Source organism: Tenrec ecaudatus, chromosome 13 (genome assembly GCF_050624435.1).
Source record: "Tenrec ecaudatus isolate mTenEca1 chromosome 13, mTenEca1.hap1, whole genome shotgun sequence".
Taxonomy (NCBI): Eukaryota; Metazoa; Chordata; class Mammalia; order Afrosoricida; family Tenrecidae; genus Tenrec; species Tenrec ecaudatus.
Window position 1 is genome coordinate 66,925,153 of NC_134542.1, and position 25,554 is coordinate 66,950,706.

The following is a 25,554-nucleotide window of genomic DNA, read 5'->3' on the forward strand; positions in this document are numbered from 1 at the left end:
AACATCTAATAAAAGTATCCACTTAAGGGGAAAAATGCAATTTTAATAAAGTTATGGTAAAATGCTAGTTTATCAAAGATGAAATATTTTCAAATATCAAGTCACCATAACTACAATATCATTAAAAATTAGTTTTTAATCCATACAATTTCCAAGGAACACAAACAGCTAAATAAAACAAGTAAGTACAACTCCATATTTATTTGGTAAGCTTAGTATTCTCAAACCTGCCTAGGAAGTGGGAGCAATAAAAAAACTATCACATATACTCGTGTATAAGCCAAGTTTTTCAGCACAAAAAATGTGCTGAAAAACGGGTTTGGTTTACACACGGGTCAGTGGTACCCCAGCGAGGTGTAATATCTCGCAGGTGATTGCTGTTCCTCCGCTGTTCATTCAAAACCCCGCTGACACTGCAGGGCTTTGAATGTTTGTTTACTCACATCTAACCAATCAGAGCCATCCTATGACATGGATGGCTCCAATTCGCAGAAGCATCCTTAGTGATTCACTTACGCCGTAAGGATGTGGCTGTGTTCTATCTCTCCCCTCTGGTCTCTGTGCTATAATTCACATCCTGCATTTCCCACCCTAGGCTTATACTTGAGTCAATCAGTTTTTCTGGTTTCCCAGGTAATAATTAAGTATGCCAGCTTATACTCGGGTCGGCTTATATTCAAGTATATACGGTAGGTGCTCAACAAACAAAAATGCATTAGTAAGAAGAGAGGGGTGGTGGTGGAGCGGAGACCTGAAGCCCGCGTGTAGACAATGAACATCCCTCCACATAGAGGTTGCAGGGGATGAACCAATCAGGGTGTAGTAGAGCACTAAATTGGTCACGCGATATACCTCTGAACCCTTGAAGCCTCCTCATCCCCCACTATCATGACTCCAGTGCTGCTTCCCACTCTGGATTAGACAGGAGCATGTACACAGGTATAAGCAAGAGATAAAACTCACAACACGTAGAACCCAGGAACAGGAATAAAGATACCAAAAAGATAGGGGGACAGGGGGGAGAGGTGGGAAAGGGGGCACCGATCGCAATGAATTGCATATAGCCACACACACCCCCATCCAGGGGGAAGAACACAGAAACCAGAGGGGAAGGGAAGAGTGTGTTTGGTATGATATTTGAAAATTAACAATCTATAATCAAGGGCCCATGAGGGTTGGGGAGGGGAGGAGTAGGGGGGGGGGGAGCTGATCCCAAGGGCTCAATGGAAAGTAAAGGTCTAGAAAAGGACAAAAGAATATATGTACTAATCTGTCGGATACAATTGATGTATGGATTGTAACAAGAGTTGTAAGAGCCCCCAATAAAATGAACTAAAAAAAAACCTGTCTAGGTGCTCAAAATATTTCTAACATTAAAGCTGAATAGCAGATGTGAAAGACTATTCAGACCATACTTATGGCACACGGTTTTTACATACAATTCCACTAAGCTTAGTATTATTTTTTTAATCTGTAAGACACAAGGAAGGGGCTCTGGGAATGCTATAGGGTTAAGTGTGAAAGGGCTAACTGCAAAGATGATGGTTCAAACATACCAGCTGCTTCTAGGGAAAGATGAGACTGCTCCAGAACAGATGTAGTCTTGGAAACACTATATACCACATATACTCGTGTATAAGCCGAGTTTTTCAGCACAAAAAACCTGCTGAAACACTGGGGTTCGGCTAATACACAGGTAGTGGTATCCCAGCGAGGTGTAACATCTCGCTGGGGCCCCCAAGGTAACGGGAGGAGCACCCGTTATCTTGCGGGTGATTGCCATTTCTCTGCTGTTCATTCAAAGCCCCGCTGACACTAAAGGGCTTTGAATGTTTGATTACTCACATCTGGTCAAACCCCACTAACAAAAGGAGGATATCTCATGAAGCCTAACAGAGTTAATAGCAAAGTGGGTTCAAGATGCACGGGAAGACATTCCAGAAGACATGGTGCGATGTGCCTTCCAGAAGTGTATTATTAGTAATGCTATGGATGGCAGTGAAAACTGCGCTTTGTATGAAAATGACAACAGTGATGGTGAGGACCTTGATCTCAGTGAGGACAGCGTCTATGATGACCTCACACCAGCTGAAGCTCTGCATTGGGATACGGATGATGATGAGGAATCCAGTTTTGAAGGATTTTAACTCTTTACATTTTAGTTTGGTTGCTGATTGAGCTCAGGGAATAGTACTCTTAAGGTATCATTGTTGATACCATATTGTTTTTGTTGAACCTATTTTCCACTTACTGTGCTGGTTTACTAATGTTAAATGACTTGTCCTTTTATTTATGTTTTTATTTAAAATAAATATTTAAACATATTACCCCACTGATGTCTCAAATTTTAGTAATTTTATTTTTATTTGTTTTGATTATTGATATTCACCAATAGCTTCTGCATTTCCCACCCTAGGCTTATACTCGAGTCAACCAGTTTTTCTGGTTTCCCAGTTAATAATTAAGTATCCCGGCTTATACTCGGGTCGGCTTATATTCGATATATACGGTAGGTTCAGTAAGTCAGAACTGATTCAATGCAATGCATTTGGTTTTGGTAAGGCAAAAAGATTTGTAAAACCTGAAAACAATGTCAGGGTCACCATTGGGGAATCTTAATGCAAGTTCCTTCTTATTTCCCAAGCTTCTATTCCTTATTAAAACCACAAAAACACACAGAAATAATGATTATTTTATATGATTGCTGTGAGGACTAACGAGTCCACGTTAAGTAAAAATCACCACTCATTTGTCAATGAAATCTTATGGATTACTTTTTAAATCTTAGGTACTTGCTCACTCTTCAAGAGTAGCAAGGACTGTCCTACGAAAATTTTATTGGGAAACTTCAACTCAGATACCCTATAGTCTCGATTCTGTCCCTTGAGACTTCTTTTTGTTCCCCAAACTCAAACACTGAAAAAGAACAAGATCTGTGTACCTTGAAGATGCCAAAAGCACCATTTAACACAGTGTAAACTGAAGAACATAGAATTATTCAGAGAAGGATTAGAAAGATGAAAACTGTGTAGATCTACATGAAGGATTAGTTGAGAAATGTTTCCTATTTTGATTTTTGCTTAATGCAATTTTATATAATTTTGCGGCAATATTTTTTCTTACTCAATAATAGGTAAGTATCAGTTCTTTCAGTTAAGCAGCCAAACTGATTGAAGTTCACAGCATAAAGGTCAGTATCACTTGCTTATTAATCAGTGTTAGCTACCACAAATATCCTATCCCTAGAAAGCACTGAACAATGATGCTGGTGTTCCTCCATGTCTAAAGTCAGTTGAAAGTCTTGAAAAAGTTGACCTCTTTGAAGGAATCGCTACCTCTACAGAAAATATATATAGTCTTAGACTGTGTGTATACTCTGTGTGTGTATGTATGTATGTATGTATATATATATATATATATATATATATATATATATAAAGTCTTCATTTCCCATATTTTAATTCTGTGCCTGATTGGATGAAGTAAAAGTTGATTAAAATAGAACATATCTGATTTGATAGAAACTTGCCAGATTCATGAACCCCACAGTGGGTGAATCTACAGACACAATAACCTGGGGGATACAGGAGGGGGGGGGGGTGAGTAAGAGGAAAGTGGTTTCAAGGAGTACGAGGAAGAAAATGTTTTGAAATTGATTGTGGTAGGGATTGTACAACACTGTCTGATATGATTGAACTATGGAAAGGTATGATGGCTGGATTAGATTCTAATAAAATGGTTTGAAAGAAAAATAGATTGCCAGAATCATAGGTCTAGAAGAGTTTTACTAAAAGAATGCAATTTCCCACTTGACACTTTTACAAACTTAGTAACAAAAGGATTTAAAAAAAAATCAGCACTGCAAAGCAACCGATTTAAAAAAAATCTTACAATATATTTGAATATTTTAATATTATTACTGGGAATATCCAGTAATAGAAAAAGCTTAAAGCACAATTTTGGGAGTCCTCCAGAAATTCATGCCAATCCTACATGAAAATCCATCTCAACATTCCCGTGCCTCAACTCATTAAGTCTAAAATCTCAATTAACATCTCAAAATTCACAAATCTCATTACCTTAAACTAAATTACATATGGGTGAGACTCAATGATCCATCCTAGGGCAAAATTCCTTTCCATTTGTGGCCATGTGGAAGACCCCTTCAGCCCAAAGTATTGCTTTCAAATCACAATAGAGTATAGGCACAGGGTAATAATTATTGATATTATCATTCCAAAGAGGAGGGAATAGGAGTCACTGTTGTCAAGCAATGACAAACTCCAGCAAGGCAAAGTCCATTAAGTTTCATAGCTCCACCCTGAGAATTTTGTCATGTCTCTATCCCTTTCAGTCCAAGCAGTGTTTATGCTGATAAAATACTCTCCAAATCCTTGTGGGTCTCATGTTTATTACTGGTACTTGCAAAATTGGACAAGATGGTTCTCCATAGACCTTTACTGAATCACAATTCCATCTCTATTTCTGACCTTTAGGGGGAAAATGATTAAGGATTCTATGAACCCTGGTGGCACAATATTTCATGTTGAGCTGCTAACCTCAAGCTTGACAGTTCAAAACTACCAGCAGCTCCATGGAAGCAAGATGAGGCTTTCTAGTCCCTTAATAGATTTACAGCCTTGGAAACCCATAAGGGAATTCTACCTTGTTGCTGAGTGGTTATTGTTTAGAAGGCATTGAGTTTGGAGTTTTGGGTATGAACCAGGGGCCCCTGGCAGCATAGTAGGTACACACTGAGCTGCGCACTCAAGGTCAGCAGTTCAAAACCACCAGCATCTCTGTAGGTGAAAGACGGGGATAGCCCCATAAAGAGAGTCTCAGAAACTCAGAGGGGGAGGTTCTACCCTATCCTACAGGGTCTCTGTGAGTCGGTATCCACTCCGTAGTAGTAAATCTGTTATGACCTACACACTTAATCTCTTCCACACAACCAAAGGGCACTCAGCCACCATTTTTGGCCTTCTCTAGAGTACACTTCTCTAAAGATAAATCTCCTAGTACTCACGTCTTTCGCAATCTGGACAGGCTGAGAATTTCCTCTATCCTCAAATATATATAGACCCTTTTATGCTTCTTAGTTCTTCCTTTAAAGAGATAAATTTCTTTCATATTTCACTCAAAGCAAGCAAAAAGAAACTGTACTACATTTTTAACACAACTCTTGGAAAGCTTATTAACCAAGTTCATTATTCACAAGGTCTATTTTCCAAATAATTATACAATTCAGCTAGGTTTGACACTACATGAGGGGGTTTAAAAATTTCATAGAAAAGCACCATTGTTTTTTTAAATTCAATTTTTCTACAAACTTTTTGACAGCTCTTTTATATATTAAGTGTCACCTTTTCTTGTTTCCAGTAACATGTTCGTTTCCTTCGGCAACACCTCCCACCAGTGTCTTAATATTCTATTTCTACTAACTTCCTATTTAAGATGATAGTACATAATCTCTAAAATGATATAGGCTTTCTCTCCCATGATTCTAACTTCCTTCTGATCTCTCCCAACCAGCAATCAAGGCTTATATTTCTACCTGTATCCAAGGAAACCTAGGCTTTTCCTACCATAAACCTAAAAATCCTTTAGTATACACATTTCCCAATTCCAAAGTCATTCCCAAGGCAGCTTCCCACTTGCTGATACCAATATTGTATTATTTTCCTGTGACTGGTTATAACCATTTACCAAAAACTCAATAGTTTAAAGCACCAGTAATTTACTATCTCTCAATTCTAGAGGCAGAGCCTAAAATTACCGAGTCAAAATCAAAGCATCAGCAATACGGTGTGCTCTGAGGACTTTAGGAATAACTTGTTCCCGGCCACTTCAAGTTTTTGGTGGTCATTGACATTCCTTGGCTATGACCACATCTCTCTCATCTCTGCCTCATTGATCACAATGCCTTCTCTTCTGTCTGTTGTCAAATCACTTTTGGCTTACCTCTTTTTACATGATTGTATTCAGGGTCCATCTGGATAATCCAAAATAATCTCCCCACCAAGATCCATTACTTACTATTTTTAGTTTTTTGGTTTTGCTTTGCCATCAATTATCATCCACAGGTTCTAATGATTGGATGATTAATATCTTTTGGGCCATTATGAAGGATACATAGCCTTTAATCCCTTTCTTAAAAAAATATTTTCCAATGGATGTATGTACGGATTGTGCTAAGAACTGTATGAGCTCCCAATAAAAAGATTAAAAGGACAATGATTTTATTAAAGAAAGCTACCTACCTACCAAAAAAAAAGATTAAAAGGAATTTCATGTCCACAATGAAAAACAGAACTGGTAAAGTTTAAAAGAAAATATAAGTTGAAGGAGGAAACGCTACAACTAACTGTGATGATGTATATAAATACAACTCTTTCTTTCTTTTTTTTTTTCTAAAAGTGATTTAACCATGGAAGCATACGCTATGTGAAAATTACATCAAGAAAACTACTAAAAAAAAAAAAGAAAAGAAACCAAACTTAATCAATTGTTACCATGGGTGAAGGAGAAAGAGCTGTTACTTATGGGGGCATTGAGTTTATGTTAATGGTGGTGGAATAATTTGGCAAAAGGCAATCAATATTGGGGGTACAAAATGAAGGGTATAATCAATGGCACCAAATTACGTTGTATACATGTATAAGTGTAGAGTTGGAGAATGTTTTGTGTATACTTTTTCCACAATTAGAAAAAATATTTACATAAGTAACAATATGCACAAGTAAGAAAATGTTCTAGACTGAATATAGTGCTAACTGTACAACTCTTTTTTTGGGGGGGCACAACTCTTCTTGATAGGATTGAATTATTGAATTGTAAGACATGTGGATGAAATGCTAATAAAACTTTTAAGAAATACAATTTGGATAATGAAAGCAGGATTTTATTTTTTTAATGGATTCCATTTATTTTTTTAACAGTATTTATTTATAAAAACCAGGTTTTTATGGAGAAGATCCACTTAGGAAACAATAAAGTTCATGATTCTAGCAGCTGTCTCTATAACTAAAGATTAAAAATGTGATTTTACAAGCACCACATAATAGTATCTCTCCCCCTCATGTCTTTGCATTTTAAAGATCGGAAAACAGTTTAATATAAACTTATTTCTGTTCTTACCTCTACACAATCAAAATTCTCATCAACTTTAGATGCATATTCAACACGGAACATTGTTGACAGGCTACCAGCAATATAGTATAAAAGGATCTTCAAACCCTTGTAACCAAAAGCAGTTTCACTAAAAACAAAACACAAAGCCAAATGAATTAAAATTATTTTAGCACCACTATTAACCCTACATAAAATTTTAATCCCACAGTTTTTTCTTTTTTCCCCCAGTACTCAGTGTCCTTTTATTGCCAAGCTTAACAAAAATTATGTCCTTATTCAGGAAACTTACATAACACTGGAATTATACTGTGTACAACTGGATGGGAACAATAAAGAGAAGCCCAAGTTGAAAACTGAAAAAGATGAAGGACAGGAGCCAACTACAGTATATTGATACCAAATTAATAGCGTGGGTTATAGTACTGAGTGACTTTTTGCTTTCCAAGTAGTATTTGGTTCTAGGAATTATACATCACCAGTGTCCTCTTCTAGACCACATGCAGTTTCAAGAAGGTTACTTTTTAAAACGTATTTTTTATGAAACTGTGTCTCAGTTTTCCTCATTTACTAAAATGGAGTGAATAGCAGAACTTACCTTAGGATTGTTATTTAGGTTAAGTAAGTTAAAAACAAAACAAAAGAATATAACAATTTTAAATATTTAATGTTAGTCATTACTACAAAGAGCCCTGGTAGCATCATGGGTTACACATTCAGCTACTAAAAGCAAGGTCAGCAGTTTGAAACCACCACCTACTTCTCAGGAGAAAGACAGGCTTTCTACTCCTGTAAGTATTACAGTCTCAGAAACTCACAGGGGACTGACTGTTCTACCCTACCAAATAGTTGGCACCAACTTGATGGCAGTGAGTTTGGCGTGGTTTGAAGTCATTACTACTACTGCAAATGCTGTTGGTGTTGCTATCACTAGTGTTTAATAAAAGCATTTCAAATCAAAGTAGTATAAAAACTAGGGCAGGAACTAGCTGGGCAAGCAGCTAAAAGTTAAGCTTGGCTGTCCTCAACTTAATATTTATTCAATCACCAATATTCAGGGTTTCTGAATAGCAATAGCAACAATTTGAGCCTTTGAAAGTGGTGATATACTACCCCACTACCAACAAGCTGATTCAGACTCATAGCAACCCTATATAATATATAGTACATGTGGTTGGTAAGACTGTGAGTTATATCTTCATGGAAGCAGATAGCCTCATCATTCTTTTGAGCAGCAGCTGGTGAGTTTGAATCACTGAATCCTGCAGTTAGAAAACCAACGCTAAGTATACTTAAAGGAGCCCAGGTGACTTAGTGATTCCCCATTGGGCAGCTAACTGCAAGGCTAGCAGTTCCAAACTACCAGCCAATCCTGGGCAGAAAGATGGGGCTTTCTACCCCTGTCCTATAGGGTGGGCAGGTCACTATGAATCAAAAATCACTTGATGGCACTGAGTTTGGTTTTTTGGTGATTCCCTCTATGAACCCAAAAAGCATATGTAGCACTGCTGTCATTTTTCTAACCTGACTTTTTGAGATTCCTTTTGCCAGCTTATTAAGTCTTCTAAAAAATGAAATTTGAAATGTGTATTCTCAATAGGCAAGTCTACCAAGACAGAAAGTAGATTCAGAGTTGCACAGAACTGAGGGTTGGGAAGGAGACAAGGCTGATAATAGGGGTAGGCAGGGTTGTTTTGTTTTTTTTTTGCCCCTAAAAGCTTATAGTGGTGGTGAGAATATTCTAAAATTAGACTCTGATGGCTGCATAAAACCAATGAATTACACATTCTAAATAAGTGAAGGTGAATAGTTACAGCTCCAAAATACTATTTTTATATACTTTTTTCTTAAATAGGAATGCCAAAAGAAGAATGTCTTTTAAAAGCAGTGCCATTTTCCAGATTTCTGTCCAGGCTATCAAATTAAAATATGTGCACTACAGGGACTCTGAAATGTACAGTAGAAAAGAATGGCAATGAGACATGTATCAAAACTAATGCCATGATGGGTCATGAAACACAGGGTTATAATTATACCAACTGCTTTCCTTAAAAGAGTGGTATATAACCTCAACACTCTCAGTGACATTATGCAAAACAGAGAGGTGAACATGCAAAGTGCCAGTAAGAAGCAATATCTATATCCACGAAGATATCAGCACAGGAAAAATCTTTCAAATTAAGAAAATATCCCCTTAGAGATATAAATCCAGGGAAAACATTTTGCTTTTTTTATAATAAAAAACTTTCAAGTATGAAAAGCTCAAATTTTATATGAACTAAAATTACAAAATATAATTAAGTTAAAAAGCCCATAAAATCCCTTAATACTTAAACAATGAGACATTCTTAAAAAGTTTTTGTCAGATATTTATCATTTTAAAAACACATAAAATAAATACAATGCTAAAATAATGTATATAAAATCCATGAATAACAAAATAATTTATGAATTATGAAGGGTTCATGAGGTAGCAGGGAGTGGGGAGAAAATGAGCAGCCAATATTAAGGGCTCAAGTAGAAGGCAAATGTTTTGAGAATTATGATGGCAACAATGTGCTTGACACGATGGATGTATATATGGATTGTGCTAAGAATTGTATGAGCCCCCCAATAAAATGATTTAAAAAAAGAAAATCCATGAATATAATCTTTTAAATGTCAACTGTTTAGGGGGAAAAGTCCTTGATTCCAGACTAGTAGGCAAATTTCAAGATAAATCTGGAGCATTTCATTATACCAAAAAGTGTCCCTCAAATGGTGAAGACCATATCAAAAGAGCTCAGAGGTTAGTTTGAAAGGGTTGTAAAGTGTAGAATCTGGGACAAGTGGAACATCAAAATTGGTAGGTTCATACATCTACGGTCAACAAAATTTTGGCAAGAGTGCCAAGACCATGTAATGAGAAAAGAATAGTCTCTTTAATAAATGGTGCTAAAATAACTGTATTTTATTGTAAACAAATAAAGTTGGGTACATAATGCACACCATATAAAGAAACTAACAAAACTAACCAGTGACTTAAATTTCAAAACTAGAATAAGTCCCTTAAAAGAAAACAGGGAAACAACTTCAGGGTCTAGTCTTTGATAATGAATTTTTAGATGTACCTCCAAAACTATTGGCAAAACAGACAAAATAGTTAAGTTGGGTTTCATCAACATTAAAACCACTTTGCTTCAGAGGGCTTTATTTGGCAACTCCAATTTATTAGCTTAATATCCAAATTATATAAAGAATTCTTATAACTCACCAAAATTACAAAGCAATTCAATTAAAAAATGAACAAAGGATTTAAATAAACACTACTCCTAAGATACACAATTGGCTAACAAGCACAAGAGATGCTTAACAATCATTAGTCCTTAAGGAAATAAAAGATCAACTAGATAGCACTTTTACCTAATAGGGGGGGTTTATGGGGGGAGGGGGAGAGGGAGAGGGAGGAGTTAGCAAAGATGTAATCAGAATCCTTGTATATTGCTGGTGGAAATGTCAAATGGTGCAACCTCTATGGGAAAAACATGGTTGGTCCGGAGACAGTTAAGCAGAGAATGACATGACCCAGCAATTCCACTTCTAGGCATATATCCAAAAGAACTGAAACCAGAAACTCTAACAGACACAGACCAATGATCCCTGCAGCAATGCTCACAATAGCCAATAGGTGGAAGCAATCAAATTACCCACCAACACACAAACAAAATGTGGTACTACTCATACAATGGTGTATTTTTTAGCCATAAAGAAAAATTATTTTCATGGATAAGACTGAAAACATTGTGCTAAGCAAAATACTTGTCTCAAAAGAACAAATATTTTAGGATTTCATTGAAATGAAATGTTTAAAATAGGCAGACGGATAGAGACAAAAGCTTATTTAGTGGTTCCCAGGAGTTGGAGAGGAGTGAGGAATTACTGCTTTAGGGCTTAGGTTCCCCAACTTACCTGGCTTACCATGCCATTTCGGAAGAAAAATTACTTGCCCCCCACGGCAATTAAAAAACTTCCGTGCTATAGCCCATAATCCAGGATAAAGTGTAGGTAAACCTTTTTGCAACCTCTCTGGATCATTCTGGCACACAGCCCCTGGGCTGTAACATCTGCTTTAGGAAACACTGTTTTAGGGTAAAAAGTTTCTGTTTGGGATAATGAAAAACACTTGGAAATGGATAGTAGTGATGATTGTCCAACAGTAATGTAAATAGTGTTCCTGAAGTATACATTTTAAAAAGGTCAAAACAGCGAATGTTTATGTATTTTAACAATAAAATTTTAATAAACAGTAATAAACTATAGCCATTGAATTAAAAAAACAAACAAACCTGACTTCATTCTGCTATAAACAAAGAAAGGGGAAAAACAATACTACCTTAAACTGGAGGAATAATAGTTATAAAATCACTATTTTACAATCACAGTAAAAAGGGTGGGGGGAAAGGGGGAGGAAATTAAGGCAAAAATGACCAAGTGAAAATTCATAGGAAACAGACTACTTCCCACAGGTGGCTTACAGACTACAAAGGGAAACTATTATTAAGCTTAAAATATAAGAAACTTGGTAGACATCTCCAAAACAAGTTATCCCAGTTAACCAACAATGGGACAAACTGATATGGACCTATTGGCGCAATACACTGAAAAGGATACAATACCACTTCTTTGCAAAAAAAAAAAAAAAAAAGCATTTTCCTGAATTTAATCACAAAGAACAATAAGACAACCCAAATTCAAAGTTCTATAAAAATCAGCAATACTACATTAAATTCCCTAATTAATGGTAACTGCACTATGGTTAGTGACCTTGTTTTGGGGGCATACTGAAAAATTTAGAATCAGGATAATATCTGCAACCTACTCACAAATGGTTCACTAACAATATAACATTTATATAAGAGTGATTATAACAAATATAATTAAACATTAACTGGTGAATCTAGGGAATGAGATTTCACTGTACTACTGTATATTATATGCTCACATGTATATAATGTACACAGTATATGCAGAAACTAATGCATATGTGGAGGGGTGGCATATTTATTAAAAAATAAGAGTGTTTTTATGTAGATATAGTAATCTTGTAACTCACTTGTCAATTCCCCCCACCCCACTCCCACAAATGATGTTTTAAAAAAATGAAATAAAATAACATGTAGTAGACTCAAAGCAAAATCCCCTGGGGGGCACTAGGAGCTGTGACTACTCATCAAAAGTTTTGGCATTTGAAACCCACTGAGAAGCCTCTCTGAAGGAAGGCCTGGAAATCGATTTTGAAAAGTTCAGAGTTCAAAGTTCTCCAACACCAAGAATCAATGGCTACTGGTTTTTTTTTTTTTTTTGGTACTTCCAAGTAGCACAGCAAAATGAGACGGGAGGAGGGGGATGATTAGTTATGGCTTTGGTTCCTGGAATCAGATTACTTGAATCTGAATGTCAACATTCATATGTCCTTAGGCAGTTCTCCAAAGCTACCAATATACAATAAATATAATAAATAATACCAGACAGTATTGTTTTGAAAATGAAATGATAATCTATATATAGCACTAAAGAGGACAATTCTATATCCGATTGGTAACTCAATGTAAAAAATGCCATTCCAATATGTTTAATATTCAAAAGTGACACAAAAGAAAAATTTTTATCTAGGACCTAAAGAAAAAGAATGCTCTTTTTATTTTTGCCGTACTCATTTGGCAACATTTCACTAAGTTACTTACTCATCCCCAAAGAGTTGGTGGGTATATTCAGGAAAGAAAGTTCTAATGTCATTCTCAAGATCTTCAGGAAATCGAACTGTTTAAAAGGAGGGGAAAAAAAGTGTAAGATATAGCTATATAAGATATCAAGTTAAAGATAAAATTAAAGATAACAGATATATCTCTTAGTGTAACTAAGATAACGCCATCACCTTCTAACTTAAAATGTCATTTTTATATTATGTAATTTATACTGGATTTTCATAAAAATTAGAAAATTACCAATTCCTTTGGCTTTAAAATGCTACTGAATCCAAGAATTAGAATAAAAAAATGAAGGTACTGCGAGAATTATTCTCTATTATTCTATATATTTAAACTAATGCAAAAATAGAAAACAAAGATACTTGGAGATAAGAAAAGGTATAGTATCTAGTTAAGAAACAATCAAAGAATAGCTTGAGTATAATATTGAGTATGATCATGTCATTTTTCTGAGTGCTAATAACATTTGTTTCTCCCAATTTGTCATTTAAAGTATTATTTTTCTAATATAACATGCATAAAGTACACAGAAAAACTCAACAAGAGGGGTTGGGACATTTGCAAATGTGCCTGTTATTATATGTCTATGTCTCATTATTTACATAAAATTGGGTTATATGCTGATATCCAAATACACATGTATATACTTTTTTGGTGGGGGTGTTTGGCAATGGTTTAATTTTTCACTTTCCAGTCTTTGAACCCAATACATGGATTTGCATACACTTGATTCTAAGAAACAGGAAGTTCCACACAAAGAGCATGGGACCCAATGATCCAGGCCTAAGGAAGAGGCCTAGCAGGCAGGTGCCCTGGAAGGAAAACTCATTGTCTGAGATGTCAACTTCACAGTCAGTGGGAGAGGGAGGGTCCAGTTAGGGCTAGTGTGTGAAGTGGCAGGAAATTCTAGTTTTTACCTGACGCAGTAACCTTCCGTCTTTGGTGGGCAGCCTGTGTCCGCTTAGAAGCAGCACAAGATGTCGTCTCACTACCAAATGAATATAAGGCCACAATATTTACTGTGAACAACCCCCTTAATGTAGTTTTAATATCAACAGTCTTCATCCTCCTGAAGTACAAAGTGTTTGAACTGAACTACAACTACAGCTAATTTTCAGTAAAGCACTACATGTCATGACTTGCATATTACAATTATTTCTCCTTAGATAAAATATCCAAGGGAAACTCACCAGGAGACACTGCAGTGGTGAGAATCCCTGACATGCTTAGTAACGGAGCCACAGGCAGGGCAGGGGGTTAGTGTGGTCTGGGTGTCACTCTTCCATGATTTACACAACAAACACCAGGCATGCAGCCACCCGGCTGAGACGCCCCCACCCAGGAGCTGGCAGGCCTCAGAACCCCTCCGCAGGAACAGTCGAGCCAGGTCTCCATCAGAAGGTGCTGGTTGAGGTGGTCAGACGCCTCCCGATGTAGATCCCAAGGCCAATGGCCAGCAAATGAGAGCAGCAGAGACGGGAGGAAAACCTTCAGGAATTCTGCCGAGAAGATGCCCCCCTTCTTCATGACACTCGTGTTCCTCATGCTGAGGCTGGCTGTGCGCTTGGGGTGCTTGAAGAGGAACTCCTTGGGGGGGGGGGGGATGTTCTCTGGCCGACTTGACCAATCCCATACCCAGTCCGAGTTTTCCTTCAAGATGTTTTCGACTTCTTTCCTTCTCTCAATGTAATCTTCCTCAGACTGAGAGCTGTTCTTTTCCCCAAGGCTGTGGGCATCGGTCTTAGAAGTTCGGTTTGTGTCCTGTGCCGTCTGGGAGCGTGGTGGACTGTCACAGTGGGAGCACTTGGAGCTGCTCCGTCCAGACTCCTGCTGGGCGTCCAGCAGTATTTTCTCCATGTCACCATTATACATGGACACCGAGGCAGGGACGCTGCCTCCATTCCCATTGCTGCTGAAGTGCAATTCCACCCAGGAGCCCTGCAGGCTCTCCTCCTGCAGCCCTGGGGCCCCGCTCTGCGACATGGCGCTGGAGGGACGCCGGAGGCCCGCGGCGGACACGGAGCAGCGGGGGCCAAGCAGCCGCCAGGGCAGCGCGTCACGTAGGCTCCGGGGCCGCGCCGCGGAGCGACCGACCGACGGACCAACCGTCAGACAGACGTGCTGACAATCACATGTATACACTTTTACAAGCATAAAATTGAGTACATTTTAGGGGGAAAATGCTAATTAATATATTAAAGTATCTTCAAAAGTACTGCTTTGATCCCTTTAAAAATATTCTAACAGTTCTTTAAAAACATTCTAACAGTTATCTACCAATAGGTACTTGAGTTCCTTGGTTCCCATACTTCTGAAAATATTCAAAATTATCTTCTACCAATAAGATGAAAATTAGTGTCTTGTTACTTTTACTCACATTTATTATGAGTACTGATATGGGCATTTAAAAAAATATTTTCCTTATAAAGTCCATATTTACCAAAAGGAACCTTAAACAACATGAGTGAAAAGATCAAGATATAGACTAAAAATTTCTGACACTGTTCTCATTGAGCAAGTAATTGACTGGTGCTAATGCAGATTACTAATTTATGAAAGTATCTTCCACTGATAAAGCACGGCATCACACAACACAGAGTAGCCCAACATCATGTCTTCTGATTCATTATAAAATATATATCATTATCTAACAAGTTTCTTTAACCAAACAATGCATATTTTAAATTTAGTCAGGCTTTAGCCATTCTAATTTATAGAAAATACAAAGGATAGAGAAACAAGTAATCATAATAGGAAATAATTAAACAATTCCAGATTGTTATCTACTAACATCAAGTCGACTCCGACTCCGAGTGACTGCACACAGGGTTTCTGAGGTTGTAACCCTTTACAGGAGCAGCTAGTCTCATCTGTTACCCACGGAAATGATGGTGAGTTTGAACTGCCAACCCGTGGTTGGTACTTCAATGCTTACCAATCCAGAAAATGGCTATTATCTATTTCTATAAAATGACTTTATTCTTTTAAATAAATCAATCAGGGGGAGGGAGGAAAAGGGGGGGGTGGGGAACCGAGCGTATTCCAGGAACCCAAGTGGAAGGTGAATTATGAGACTGACGAGTGCAACGAATGTATAAGGGTGCTTTGCTCAATTGATGTATGTACAGACTGTGATAAGAGCTTTACGAGCCCCAAGAAAAAGATTTAAAAAAACTCAGAAAAAAAATCAATCAGATTGGAGGGTGAGGTTGTATGTTGAAGGGAGGAAATGTTTTGGGTTAAAAGAATAATGAACTTTAATAATGCAATTCATGGCTTTTTTGGTTTAGTTTTTATTTACCGCTGTCAAGTCAATTTTGACTTTTTATGACCCTATAGGGCAGGGTAGATGGGTTTCTGAGACTGTAACTTTACAGGAATAGGCTGCTTCATCTTTCTCATGTTTAGTTCTAGACTTAGATAAAAGGAACTAACAACTAGTGTTAAGTTCTTAAAGAAAGGATTAAGTCTATTATTTATGGATCATTTGTGTTTACTCTAACAGAAAAATCTTTCCTACACAAGAGTAGTAATTACTTAGAAACAAAAGCAGATTTCTAAATTTTCCTATTGTGAATATTTCATATAAATGAAACCATACAATATATGGCCTCTTTCATTTAGCATGGTCCATTATCCATGTTGTAATATCTATCAGTCATTCATACTCTTTTGTGGTTAAGTTATATTCTATTATCTGTATATACAACTTTTTGTTTACGCACTCAACAGTTAATGGGCATCTGGGTTGTTTCTACAACAGGGTCCCTGTCAGAATAATGGCAGTGGGTTTTTGTTTTGTGAGTGTATGAAAAAAACAAAGTGTATTATGAACACTCAAGTGAAAGTTTTTGTGTGAACATTAGGTGTACTTTTAAGGAAAAAAATCACACACAAAGCAATATGTTATTAAGAATATCAGTTTTTACCTGAATATTTACTATGTTCTGGGCAATGTTCTAAAGATTTTATAAACATTACTGCAGTTAATCATCACAAAAACCATTAAAAGCAAGCACCATTATTACTTGCCTTTAAAGATGAAAAATGCAATAAAGACTGAATTTCTGAAGGAATGAATTTGGTAAGTAGTTGGTTGAAGATTGGCCAATCTGATATGCTATATGCTGAGCAAATCAGAGAAACTGGATTTTATGAAGAATGCGGGATCAGGATTGAAGGAAGGCTAATTAACCTACTTTGTGCAGATGACAAACTTGCTCACCAAAAGTGAAGAGGACTTGAAGCACTTGATGAAGATCAAGGTTAATGTCCTTCAGTATGGATTACAATTCAGTATAAAGAAGGATTGGTCTCACAACTGGACCAATAAGTAAAGGTAATTATAAGGATAAATGGAGCAAAGATTGAAGGTGCCAAGGATTTTGTCTTGGTTAGACTGGGGAAATCTGCTGCATAAGACATCTTTAGAGTGTTGAAAAGCAGAGGGGTTATTTTGAGGACTTAGGTGGGTCTGGACCAAATCAATTAAAACCTCACTGCCATCTAGTCCATGTCAACTCATAGCAATTCTACAGGACAGAGTACAACTGCCCCTGTTGGTTTCCAACACAATAATTATGGGAATAGAAAGCCACGTCTTTCTCTGGAGGGTTGGCTGATGGTTTCAAACTGCTTACTTTGCAATTAGCAGCTCAATGTGTACCCATTATGCCACAAGGGTTCCTGCATCTATTCCAATCCATGGTATTTTCAATTGCTTTGTATGCATGTGAAAGATAAGACATTGAATATGGAAGATCAATCAATGCCTTTGAATTGTGGTGTTCATCAAAAATACTGAAAGTAACATGGACTGCCAAAAGAACAAACAAATCTGTCCCAGAGAAGTATGGCCAGCATGCTCCTTTGAGACAAGGATGGCAAGATTGGACATATTTTCAGGAGAGACCAGACCCTTACAGACATTCTTGGTAAAGAGGCAAGGAAAGCCAAGTATGGCACAGGACTGGGCAGTGTACATACTAATTCTGCTGTGCTTAGGGTCCCTACAGGTCAGAACTGACTCAACAGCACTTAATAATCTGATATACACAGATACCTAAGAATATTCATGAAGCGTGAACCTTATGGGATATTGTAAACAGAATCTTTAACAATCTTTCCAATGCAGTTATGTGAGCAGTGCAGACCAAATGTCAATCAATTAAATTACAGTAAATACAAATACATTAAAGGGTTTATAAAATCATTAAAAAGCATGTTATTGAGAAATATTTGGTGATAGTTAAAATGACACATGCAGTTAAGTGAATAGGGCTCTGGAAACCCAAAAATTGTTTGAAAATAAGTAATTTAAGCAAATATATAGTAAAATAAATACTAAATGGGGTGAGGCTAAGGGCTCAGTGTGCTCCTACCAACAACCCCATCAGCACAAGGCTACATATCAGAGGCTTTATCATTACAATACACATTTGAAACCCTGAAACTATTGCTTTAACCTTTAAACCTTGCTCTAATCTTTAAACCTTAACCAAAAATAGGTTGAGAACAGCAGTTCTCAACCTGTAGGTCGCGACGCCTTTGGGGGTCGAAATTAGTTATGAAGTAGCAATGAAAATAATTTTATGGTTGAGGGGATCACCACAACATGAGGAACTGTATTACATTAGGGAGGTTGAGAACCACTGCTCTCAAGTCTTCCTAAAATGAAACAGTTTAACTTGTAAAGAATGTCTGCCTTGAGCACAGTGCTCTTTTAAAATCTATTTATATGAGATTAAATTGAAAACAGCAACTAGAAAGCCTAACAAAAGAGGTTCTGGGGAAAGTGAATTTCTGTGTTTTGTTTGTTTTTTTGTGAATTTCTGTTAACATGGAAAAATAACTCAGAAAACAAGAATGAGAATGGATGCACATCTTGAAGAATGTAATCATTGTGACTGAGTAGCACATTGAAATTGCAGAAAATGAAAAAAATTACAGAAATTGTTGAATTGGTGTATGCTCTAAAATTATTAGAAACTACTTTGGAGACCACTAAAATTAATTACATCATATTCATTATTATAATTTAGCCAAGTTCCTAGGCTTCCTTTATCTAGATTTTCATCCTACAAAAGAGTAAAACCATTAATTTGATACCAACTCCAACTCCTTTGCAACTCCTCCTGATCTCAAAAACTCTCACTGCCATTGAATTGATGCAGACTCATAGCATCAATTTATAAGACAAGATAAAATTACAGTTCTATGGGAGTAGAATGCCCCAAATTTCTCTTTTGGAGCATCAGTGGTTTTAAACTATTAACCTTGCAGTTAGCAGTCCCAAGATGTAACCATTATGCCACCAGGACTTCTGAAACTCTCCTAGCCATTGTGAAATTCACAGGTCAATTTTGATGATCATTTTGGTGACAAGCAAAATTCTCCTTATAACCACCTCTTCTTAAGAGAATGATTCCTAAGGCTTTCCGCCTGTATCAGTTCAGTGACAACCACACTCTCTTCCAGAACAGTGTTTTTTATAGCACTTTTCCAAGCTCTGTATCTTCACATTGTTGGGTCAAGGTGTCCTTATTTTCCCTTGTTTCGGAATAAAGTCTCTCTATACCATACCCTACCTCTATCTCCTCAAGAATATTCAACTTTGAAGCTCATGACAGATGTCTCTCACCCATTCCTTTTAGAATTTAGCTTCTTATTCTTTGATACTATTACCAACATTACATTGGATATCATTATTGGTAACTTCAAAATCACAAATAATAAATCTTCAAACCTCGCCCCTCATGGTTCCCTGATTATTCAACTCCTTGAAGAGTTTTAACATAACTTATCTTACAAGTACCAAGAACTGCTAAAAGAACAAAAATATCTGTATTAGAAGAAGCAAGGCCATAGGGCTCCTTGAAGGCATGATAGCAAGACTTCATCTTACATACTTTGGACATGCTGTCAGGAGACACCAGTCCCTGGAGAAGGACATCATATTTAGTAAAGTGGAAAGTGAGAAAAAGAGCAAGGGCCACAATATGGATTGAAACAGTGGCTGCATCAATAGGCTCAAGCATAGGAATAATTTTGAGGATGGCGGAGGACCATGCAGCGTTTCCTTCTGTTGTGCACAGGGTGGTTATGGATTGGAGCCAACTTAATGGTACCTAACAACATCTTACAAGTTAAGCAGCTTAATTTAAATAAGGAGAAAGATCTTGCTACTCATTATCTGAAAACTCATGGGGAGCTACCAGAAGAAATGTTAAAGCCACGACAGGAACCAATGCTAAATTCTTTTATTTCCCTTATTCTCTATGGTAGTTAAAAGGCTGAATTTGACATGAGAAAATACCTGGCTTTGGACCCCAGCTCCTTTACCACTACATGTGTGACCCTACATAAAGCACTTTACTTCTAGTTGTTTGGGCCAGGTCCGGACCATGCAGCCACCTCCACCTCCCCCAGCTCTCCGGCAAGATAGCCTGCTGGACTGTGCAGTCCTTTCCCCTGCCTCTCAAGGCCAGAGCTGGGCTGTGCAGTCCCTGCCTCCAGCATTCCAAGGAGCTTATCTCTCCAGACTAGGTCTGTACAGCCCCTTCCCTCAGTGTTCCGGAATGATTTACTGACAGACCACATCCTGACTCAGACCCTGCAACTGCAGCACCAGAAGGCCCTCCTTCCCCTTACCAGTACATGCGTGCCAGGCTCAAGTCCTCTATATGTCCCACTGCCCATGGCCAGGCGCGATTTCCTAACTCTTGAGTCTCGGAACCCAACAGGGGGCTTAAGATGCCCCTGTACCTTTCTCTGTTCTCCCTTCCCTCCCGGAAGTTCTTTCCCTGCCTCAATAAACCCTTTCTCAACTTCACATTCCTGGCTAAATTCTATCTCTGTTCCACGCCTCCGTCTCCAACCTCTCGGTGCCGAAAGACCCGGGACCAACAGGAGGGGCCTCTGTGGCGCCCCATCCTTCCTCTGGTCAGTGCGTAGCCCCGTCCTCCGTTTTCAACCTCTCACTAGTTAACTCAGTTATCCTCATCCATAAAACATGAATAGCAGCCATCTCAGCAATGTTGCCTAAGGGTTCGATGAGATTTTATATACATAAAGACTTAACACACGGTTAAGTGCTCAGTAAAAGTGGTATGTGTATGCAGGGGGGATACTTGTCTTCACTGTGTCTTATTCCCATGACTTCTTTTTGAGATGTTTAACTTTCATATTCATATACTATTTTTCAAGCATATTCATCCTCCCCTCCCCAACTCGCCCACATAACTATTTCCACAAACAACCCACAACTTTCCTTTAGAAACAAATTTTCTCCTGATAACTTCACTGACGGTTCAATTAGGAAACAGAAACATTCAGAGAAACCTGTACAGACTGTCAGCTTTATTCTTTCCTTACTCTATATTTCATACTCTCAAATTTCCTCTGGTTATGGCACAAAACTTCCCTATGCTCCCAACTAAAGCTAATTATTTTACTTAAGAATAAAATATTTTCCTCTACTGTTCTCAAGGACATCACTTCAGTACTCCCTTACCTCTCCTAAATCACTTCCCCCTTCTCTGACAGATATGACATCAGTATATAAAAATGTTTCAAAACTAATTATCATATTAGTATTCTAACAAAGATTTCAAGATAAGGAAAAGATGGAGCATTTAATATTTAAGTTTCACTTGATCATGATTAATGATTAAAGGGTTAATTCATCAAGAAACATGAGCCAAGTTATCTGCAAATTTAGACAAAAACGCATGAAACAAAATTGACAGTGGAAAACATGAGACAAATCTTCAATCTGTTAGATTCCAAAAGTCCTTTCAATTAATTATTCTAATTGATATAAAATAATAATCAGTAAAAATATTAAGAAACTGAATAAAACAATTAAGCCAAAGGACAATTATAGAACATTATACAACAAATTAAATTTTTCCCTGATGAACCTGAACATTCACCTAGGCTGTGAAACAAGTCCCAATAAATGAAAATAAAAATAAATAATAGAATTAATCAGGTATCAGAAAAGCCCCAAGATATGGAAAATTGAGTACATAACTTTTCTGCATAATCCATTGGTCACAGATGAAATAAAAAGAACATTTCTAATTAAATGGTAATGTTTATGTACGCAGATAACCTCATTTTCCTGCAAAGAGGCGGGTGGGCTTGAAAGGCGGACACTGCAGATTAGCAGTCCAATAGTAGTACTCGATCAACAGCTCCTCCATGGTCCTTTAATGCGGTTGTTGTAATGTGCCTTCAAGTCCAGTCCAATTCATAGCAACCCTATGTACATTGCCTAGTGCTGGGTCATCCTCACAATTGCTATATTTAAGCCATTGTTGCACTCAATGTCAATCATCTAATGCAGTCTTCCATTTCAATGCCACTCCACTTTACCAAACATGGATTGGTTTCTCCTGATAACATGTGCAAAGTATATGAGACAAGTCTTCATATCCTCTCTTCTAAGGAACATTCTGGCTGTACTTCTTCATGACAGGTTTGTTTGTTGTTCTGGCAGTTCATGGTACTTTAATTACTTTTCATCAGCACTATAATTCAAATGCACCGATTCTTCTTCTGTCTTCCTTAACCAATGTCCATTTTCACAAACATAAGAGGTGATCAAAAATACCATGGTCTGGGTTGGGCACATCGTGGTCCTCAAAGTGGCATCCTTGTTCTTCAACAACTGAGGGGTCTTGTGCAACTGATCTGCCCAATGAAATGTGTCCTTTGACTTCTTGTTTGCTTGTTTCCTTTTGATTTCTTGATTGCTGTTTCCATGAACAATGATTGTGGACCCAAGCAAGATGAAATTCTTGACAACTTTGATCCTTTCTCTATTTACCATGATGTTAACTATTGGTCCAGTTGTGAGAATTTTAGTTTTCTTTACACTGACCTGCAGTTCTTGAGCTTCATCAGCAATGCTTTCAGTCCTCCCATCTTTCAGTAAACAAGGTTGTGTCACCTGCATATCACAGTTTAATAAGCCTTCTTCCAAAACTGATGCCACATTCTTCCTCATATAATCCAGTTTCTCGGAGTATTTGTTCAGCATACAAATTGAGTAAGTATGACAAAAGGTCACAACCCTTACATAAACTCGGAAGCATTCCCTTGTTATATTAGAAGAATGGCTCTCTCGCTCCATGGACAGGTTCCAGAACAGCACGAGGGTTCTGAAATTTCTATATTCTTCTCAATGCTGTTCAGTTTGTTATGATCCACAATCAAATGTCTTTGCATAGTCACAAGTAAACCTCTACTTCTCAAACATCTTCCCAACCTAAAATGTTAAGACTGAATAACATCTAAATATGCTCATTAAGTGCAGTGTAAAACTACAAATTGTTCTTACATAAAATCCTACTTCAAAATTTTTTAAAAATCACTACATACATATAGGAGATATATAGTATCATTTAGAAACACATACCTAATTTTAATTCAATTGCTGTGTTGGTATTACATTTGTACTCTGCCAATTTCTTCTCCACCGCACTCTTATATTCAACCAAAAATTTCTCCATAGCACCAAATCCTACAAGAAAAGGCTTTTTTAAAAAAGGTTTGGGTGGCAGTGGTTTACATAGTTAAAGTTAGAAATGGAATTAAGATAAAATTTAAAACATGCTAATAAATCATAAAAATATAGACCACTCTTCACATACTGCTAAATCAATGTACTAAGTATGATTACCTCAAAACAGAAGAGGGGAAAACGTGCCCTTGAAATAGAAGTTTATAAATGAAGCCTGCTTTTTAAAAATGAGTTAACACTGAAAAGGACAGACTAAGGACATGTCTGAATATTTCATATTACTACTATTTACTTTGTAGGCTTTATAACCAGGCAGTCTTTCTTCTAAAGATCAAATGTTTAAGGGATATCAATACTACCACTTGTAGATATAAATAAGACACAAGGTGAAATGATCTTTTGATAATTCTGGTAACATTTTATTTCTGCTACTGGTAATTTTCTAGTGCTTTAGACTATTAAAAAACATTAACAGATAATGCAGATAGTTCAGAAAGAATATGCAGCTTACTAGTTAACAGAGATACAAAAGAAAAAAATTTCACTCTATTTTTGTTTTACCATGTGCATATAAAAGTCAAACATTGCGGGCTACTGGCCTGACGAAATGGCTACCCATTAATGTACATGTAACAAAAGGTTAGCACTAAAAGACATCATTTTCAAGAGAAGTTTTCAGGTAAATATGACAATATCCTGATAAAATAGATATCAACAATTAGTAAAAATTCAGTTCCATCTGCCAAAAAAGAACAGCATGAAACAAGTACACTGACATACCATATACTTAAAAAGTGACTAAAACACATAGAAAATGGGAAAGATGTGACATAGTGTAGAATGGTTTGAAGTCGGAACTCCTGGATTTAAATCCAGGCTTCACCATTTACTTACCAGCTCTGTGAATTTGAGCACCTTCCTTAATATCTGATCATTGTCGAAACAGATCATCAGAACTCTCAAGAAACCTATGATTAACCCAAGGAACGAAATCTAACGGGAAATCATGCATTACCTTACTAAACTTCTCCAGTTCTAGAAAACACATAGGTACAATGCCAGTGACATTTCCAATGTAAAAACTCAGTAAGTTTAGTGATGTCCTCAAGAGCACCCATCTAACTAAATGATGACGCTGAGATGAGAATTTAGGTGTAATTATTGCAATATGCCCCCATCTGTACTTGCGGTGGTACCCCATGTTCATTCTGTCATGATACTGTCTGGTACAACAGTCCTCCCTTAAACATATGTAAACTCAAGCACATCCATAGAGGCATTGGGGAACGATGAATAGAAATAAAGAGAAACTACCCGTCACTTCAAGACGTGTAAGTGGACCAAACGTGCTCCCACCAAAGGTGACAGCCCTCACAGACGTCCTAAGGCATAATAACCATTTTCAATGTGACGAAGCGAAGGGAGAGAGCAGGGGAGAACTGTCGATCACTCTCACGGACCAGTTTGGATGAAATTAGCGGGCGGCAGCTAACGCTTTCCCGAAGGAAGTCTAAATGCGAAACGAGTGTGGGATATTTCGGAGCCCACTTCCAAGGCAGTCACGACCCAGGGAGCCTCCTGGGGCGGCGCGACGCTAGTGGACTGGTGGCCAGCGGAGGGAGCGAGGTGAAGCAGGGAGCCCCGGAGCACTAGCATCAGCTGGCGGGTGGCGGGAAGACCAGCTGGGGTTGGGCTGATAGCCCGCAGAGGGGACGCAAAGAGAAACGGGCCCCAGAACAGGCAAGGTCTGGAGGACATCTGGCACCTTGCAGGCCCCAGTCGCTGGTACTTTCCTCCGGGCCTCTTCAGCCTTCAGCGCGAAGGCTCCTCACAGAAGGCGGACCCCAGACCGGTGGGGGAGGGGGCGGGGGCATGGAACGCGGGCGACCGAGAGCCGCGAGGAGCGTCCGGCGCTTCCCGGCCGAAGGCGGCCTTCGGGAACTACAGCGGAAGCCCCAAAGTCCCCGGCGGGCACTCCCACTGCCGTTTTGCAGTCCTTTCCCGGCCCTGCCCGCTTCCTCCCCTTGGTAAACTTTTCCCGGGAACTTACCCGCCATTTCCGAGCTGCGAAGACCCGCGGCTGAGGAAGGACGAATCAACCCGCGCGCTCTCGGGCCGGAAGTGAGCGCACAATCTAACACTGTTCCCCCG

The 25,554-nt window shown here is 38.0% G+C and overlaps 1 protein-coding gene and 1 pseudogene across 2 annotated transcripts in view; both read right to left on the reverse strand.

The window, feature by feature from the left end:
* The window catches only part of HAT1 (histone acetyltransferase 1), a 41,240-nt gene extending 15,686 nt beyond the window's left edge, over positions 1 to 25,554 (reverse strand). The window contains exons 1-4 of one of the 2 annotated variants that reach the window (XM_075529360.1): positions 25,454 to 25,554; positions 23,299 to 23,403; positions 12,852 to 12,927; positions 7,138 to 7,258 (exon numbers count right to left, since the gene is read on the reverse strand). In XM_075529360.1, the coding sequence (XP_075385475.1) occupies positions 7,138 to 7,258; positions 12,852 to 12,927; positions 23,299 to 23,403; positions 25,454 to 25,460 (309 nt within the window). In that variant the 5' untranslated portion in view covers positions 25,461 to 25,554. Of the gene's footprint in view, positions 1 to 7,137; positions 7,259 to 12,851; positions 12,928 to 13,792; positions 13,994 to 23,298; positions 23,404 to 25,453 lie in introns of those variants that run through there. The other variant, XM_075529359.1, reaches the window with a different exon arrangement.
* Positions 14,255 to 14,909, reverse strand: LOC142424244 (BCL2/adenovirus E1B 19 kDa protein-interacting protein 3 pseudogene; annotated as a pseudogene).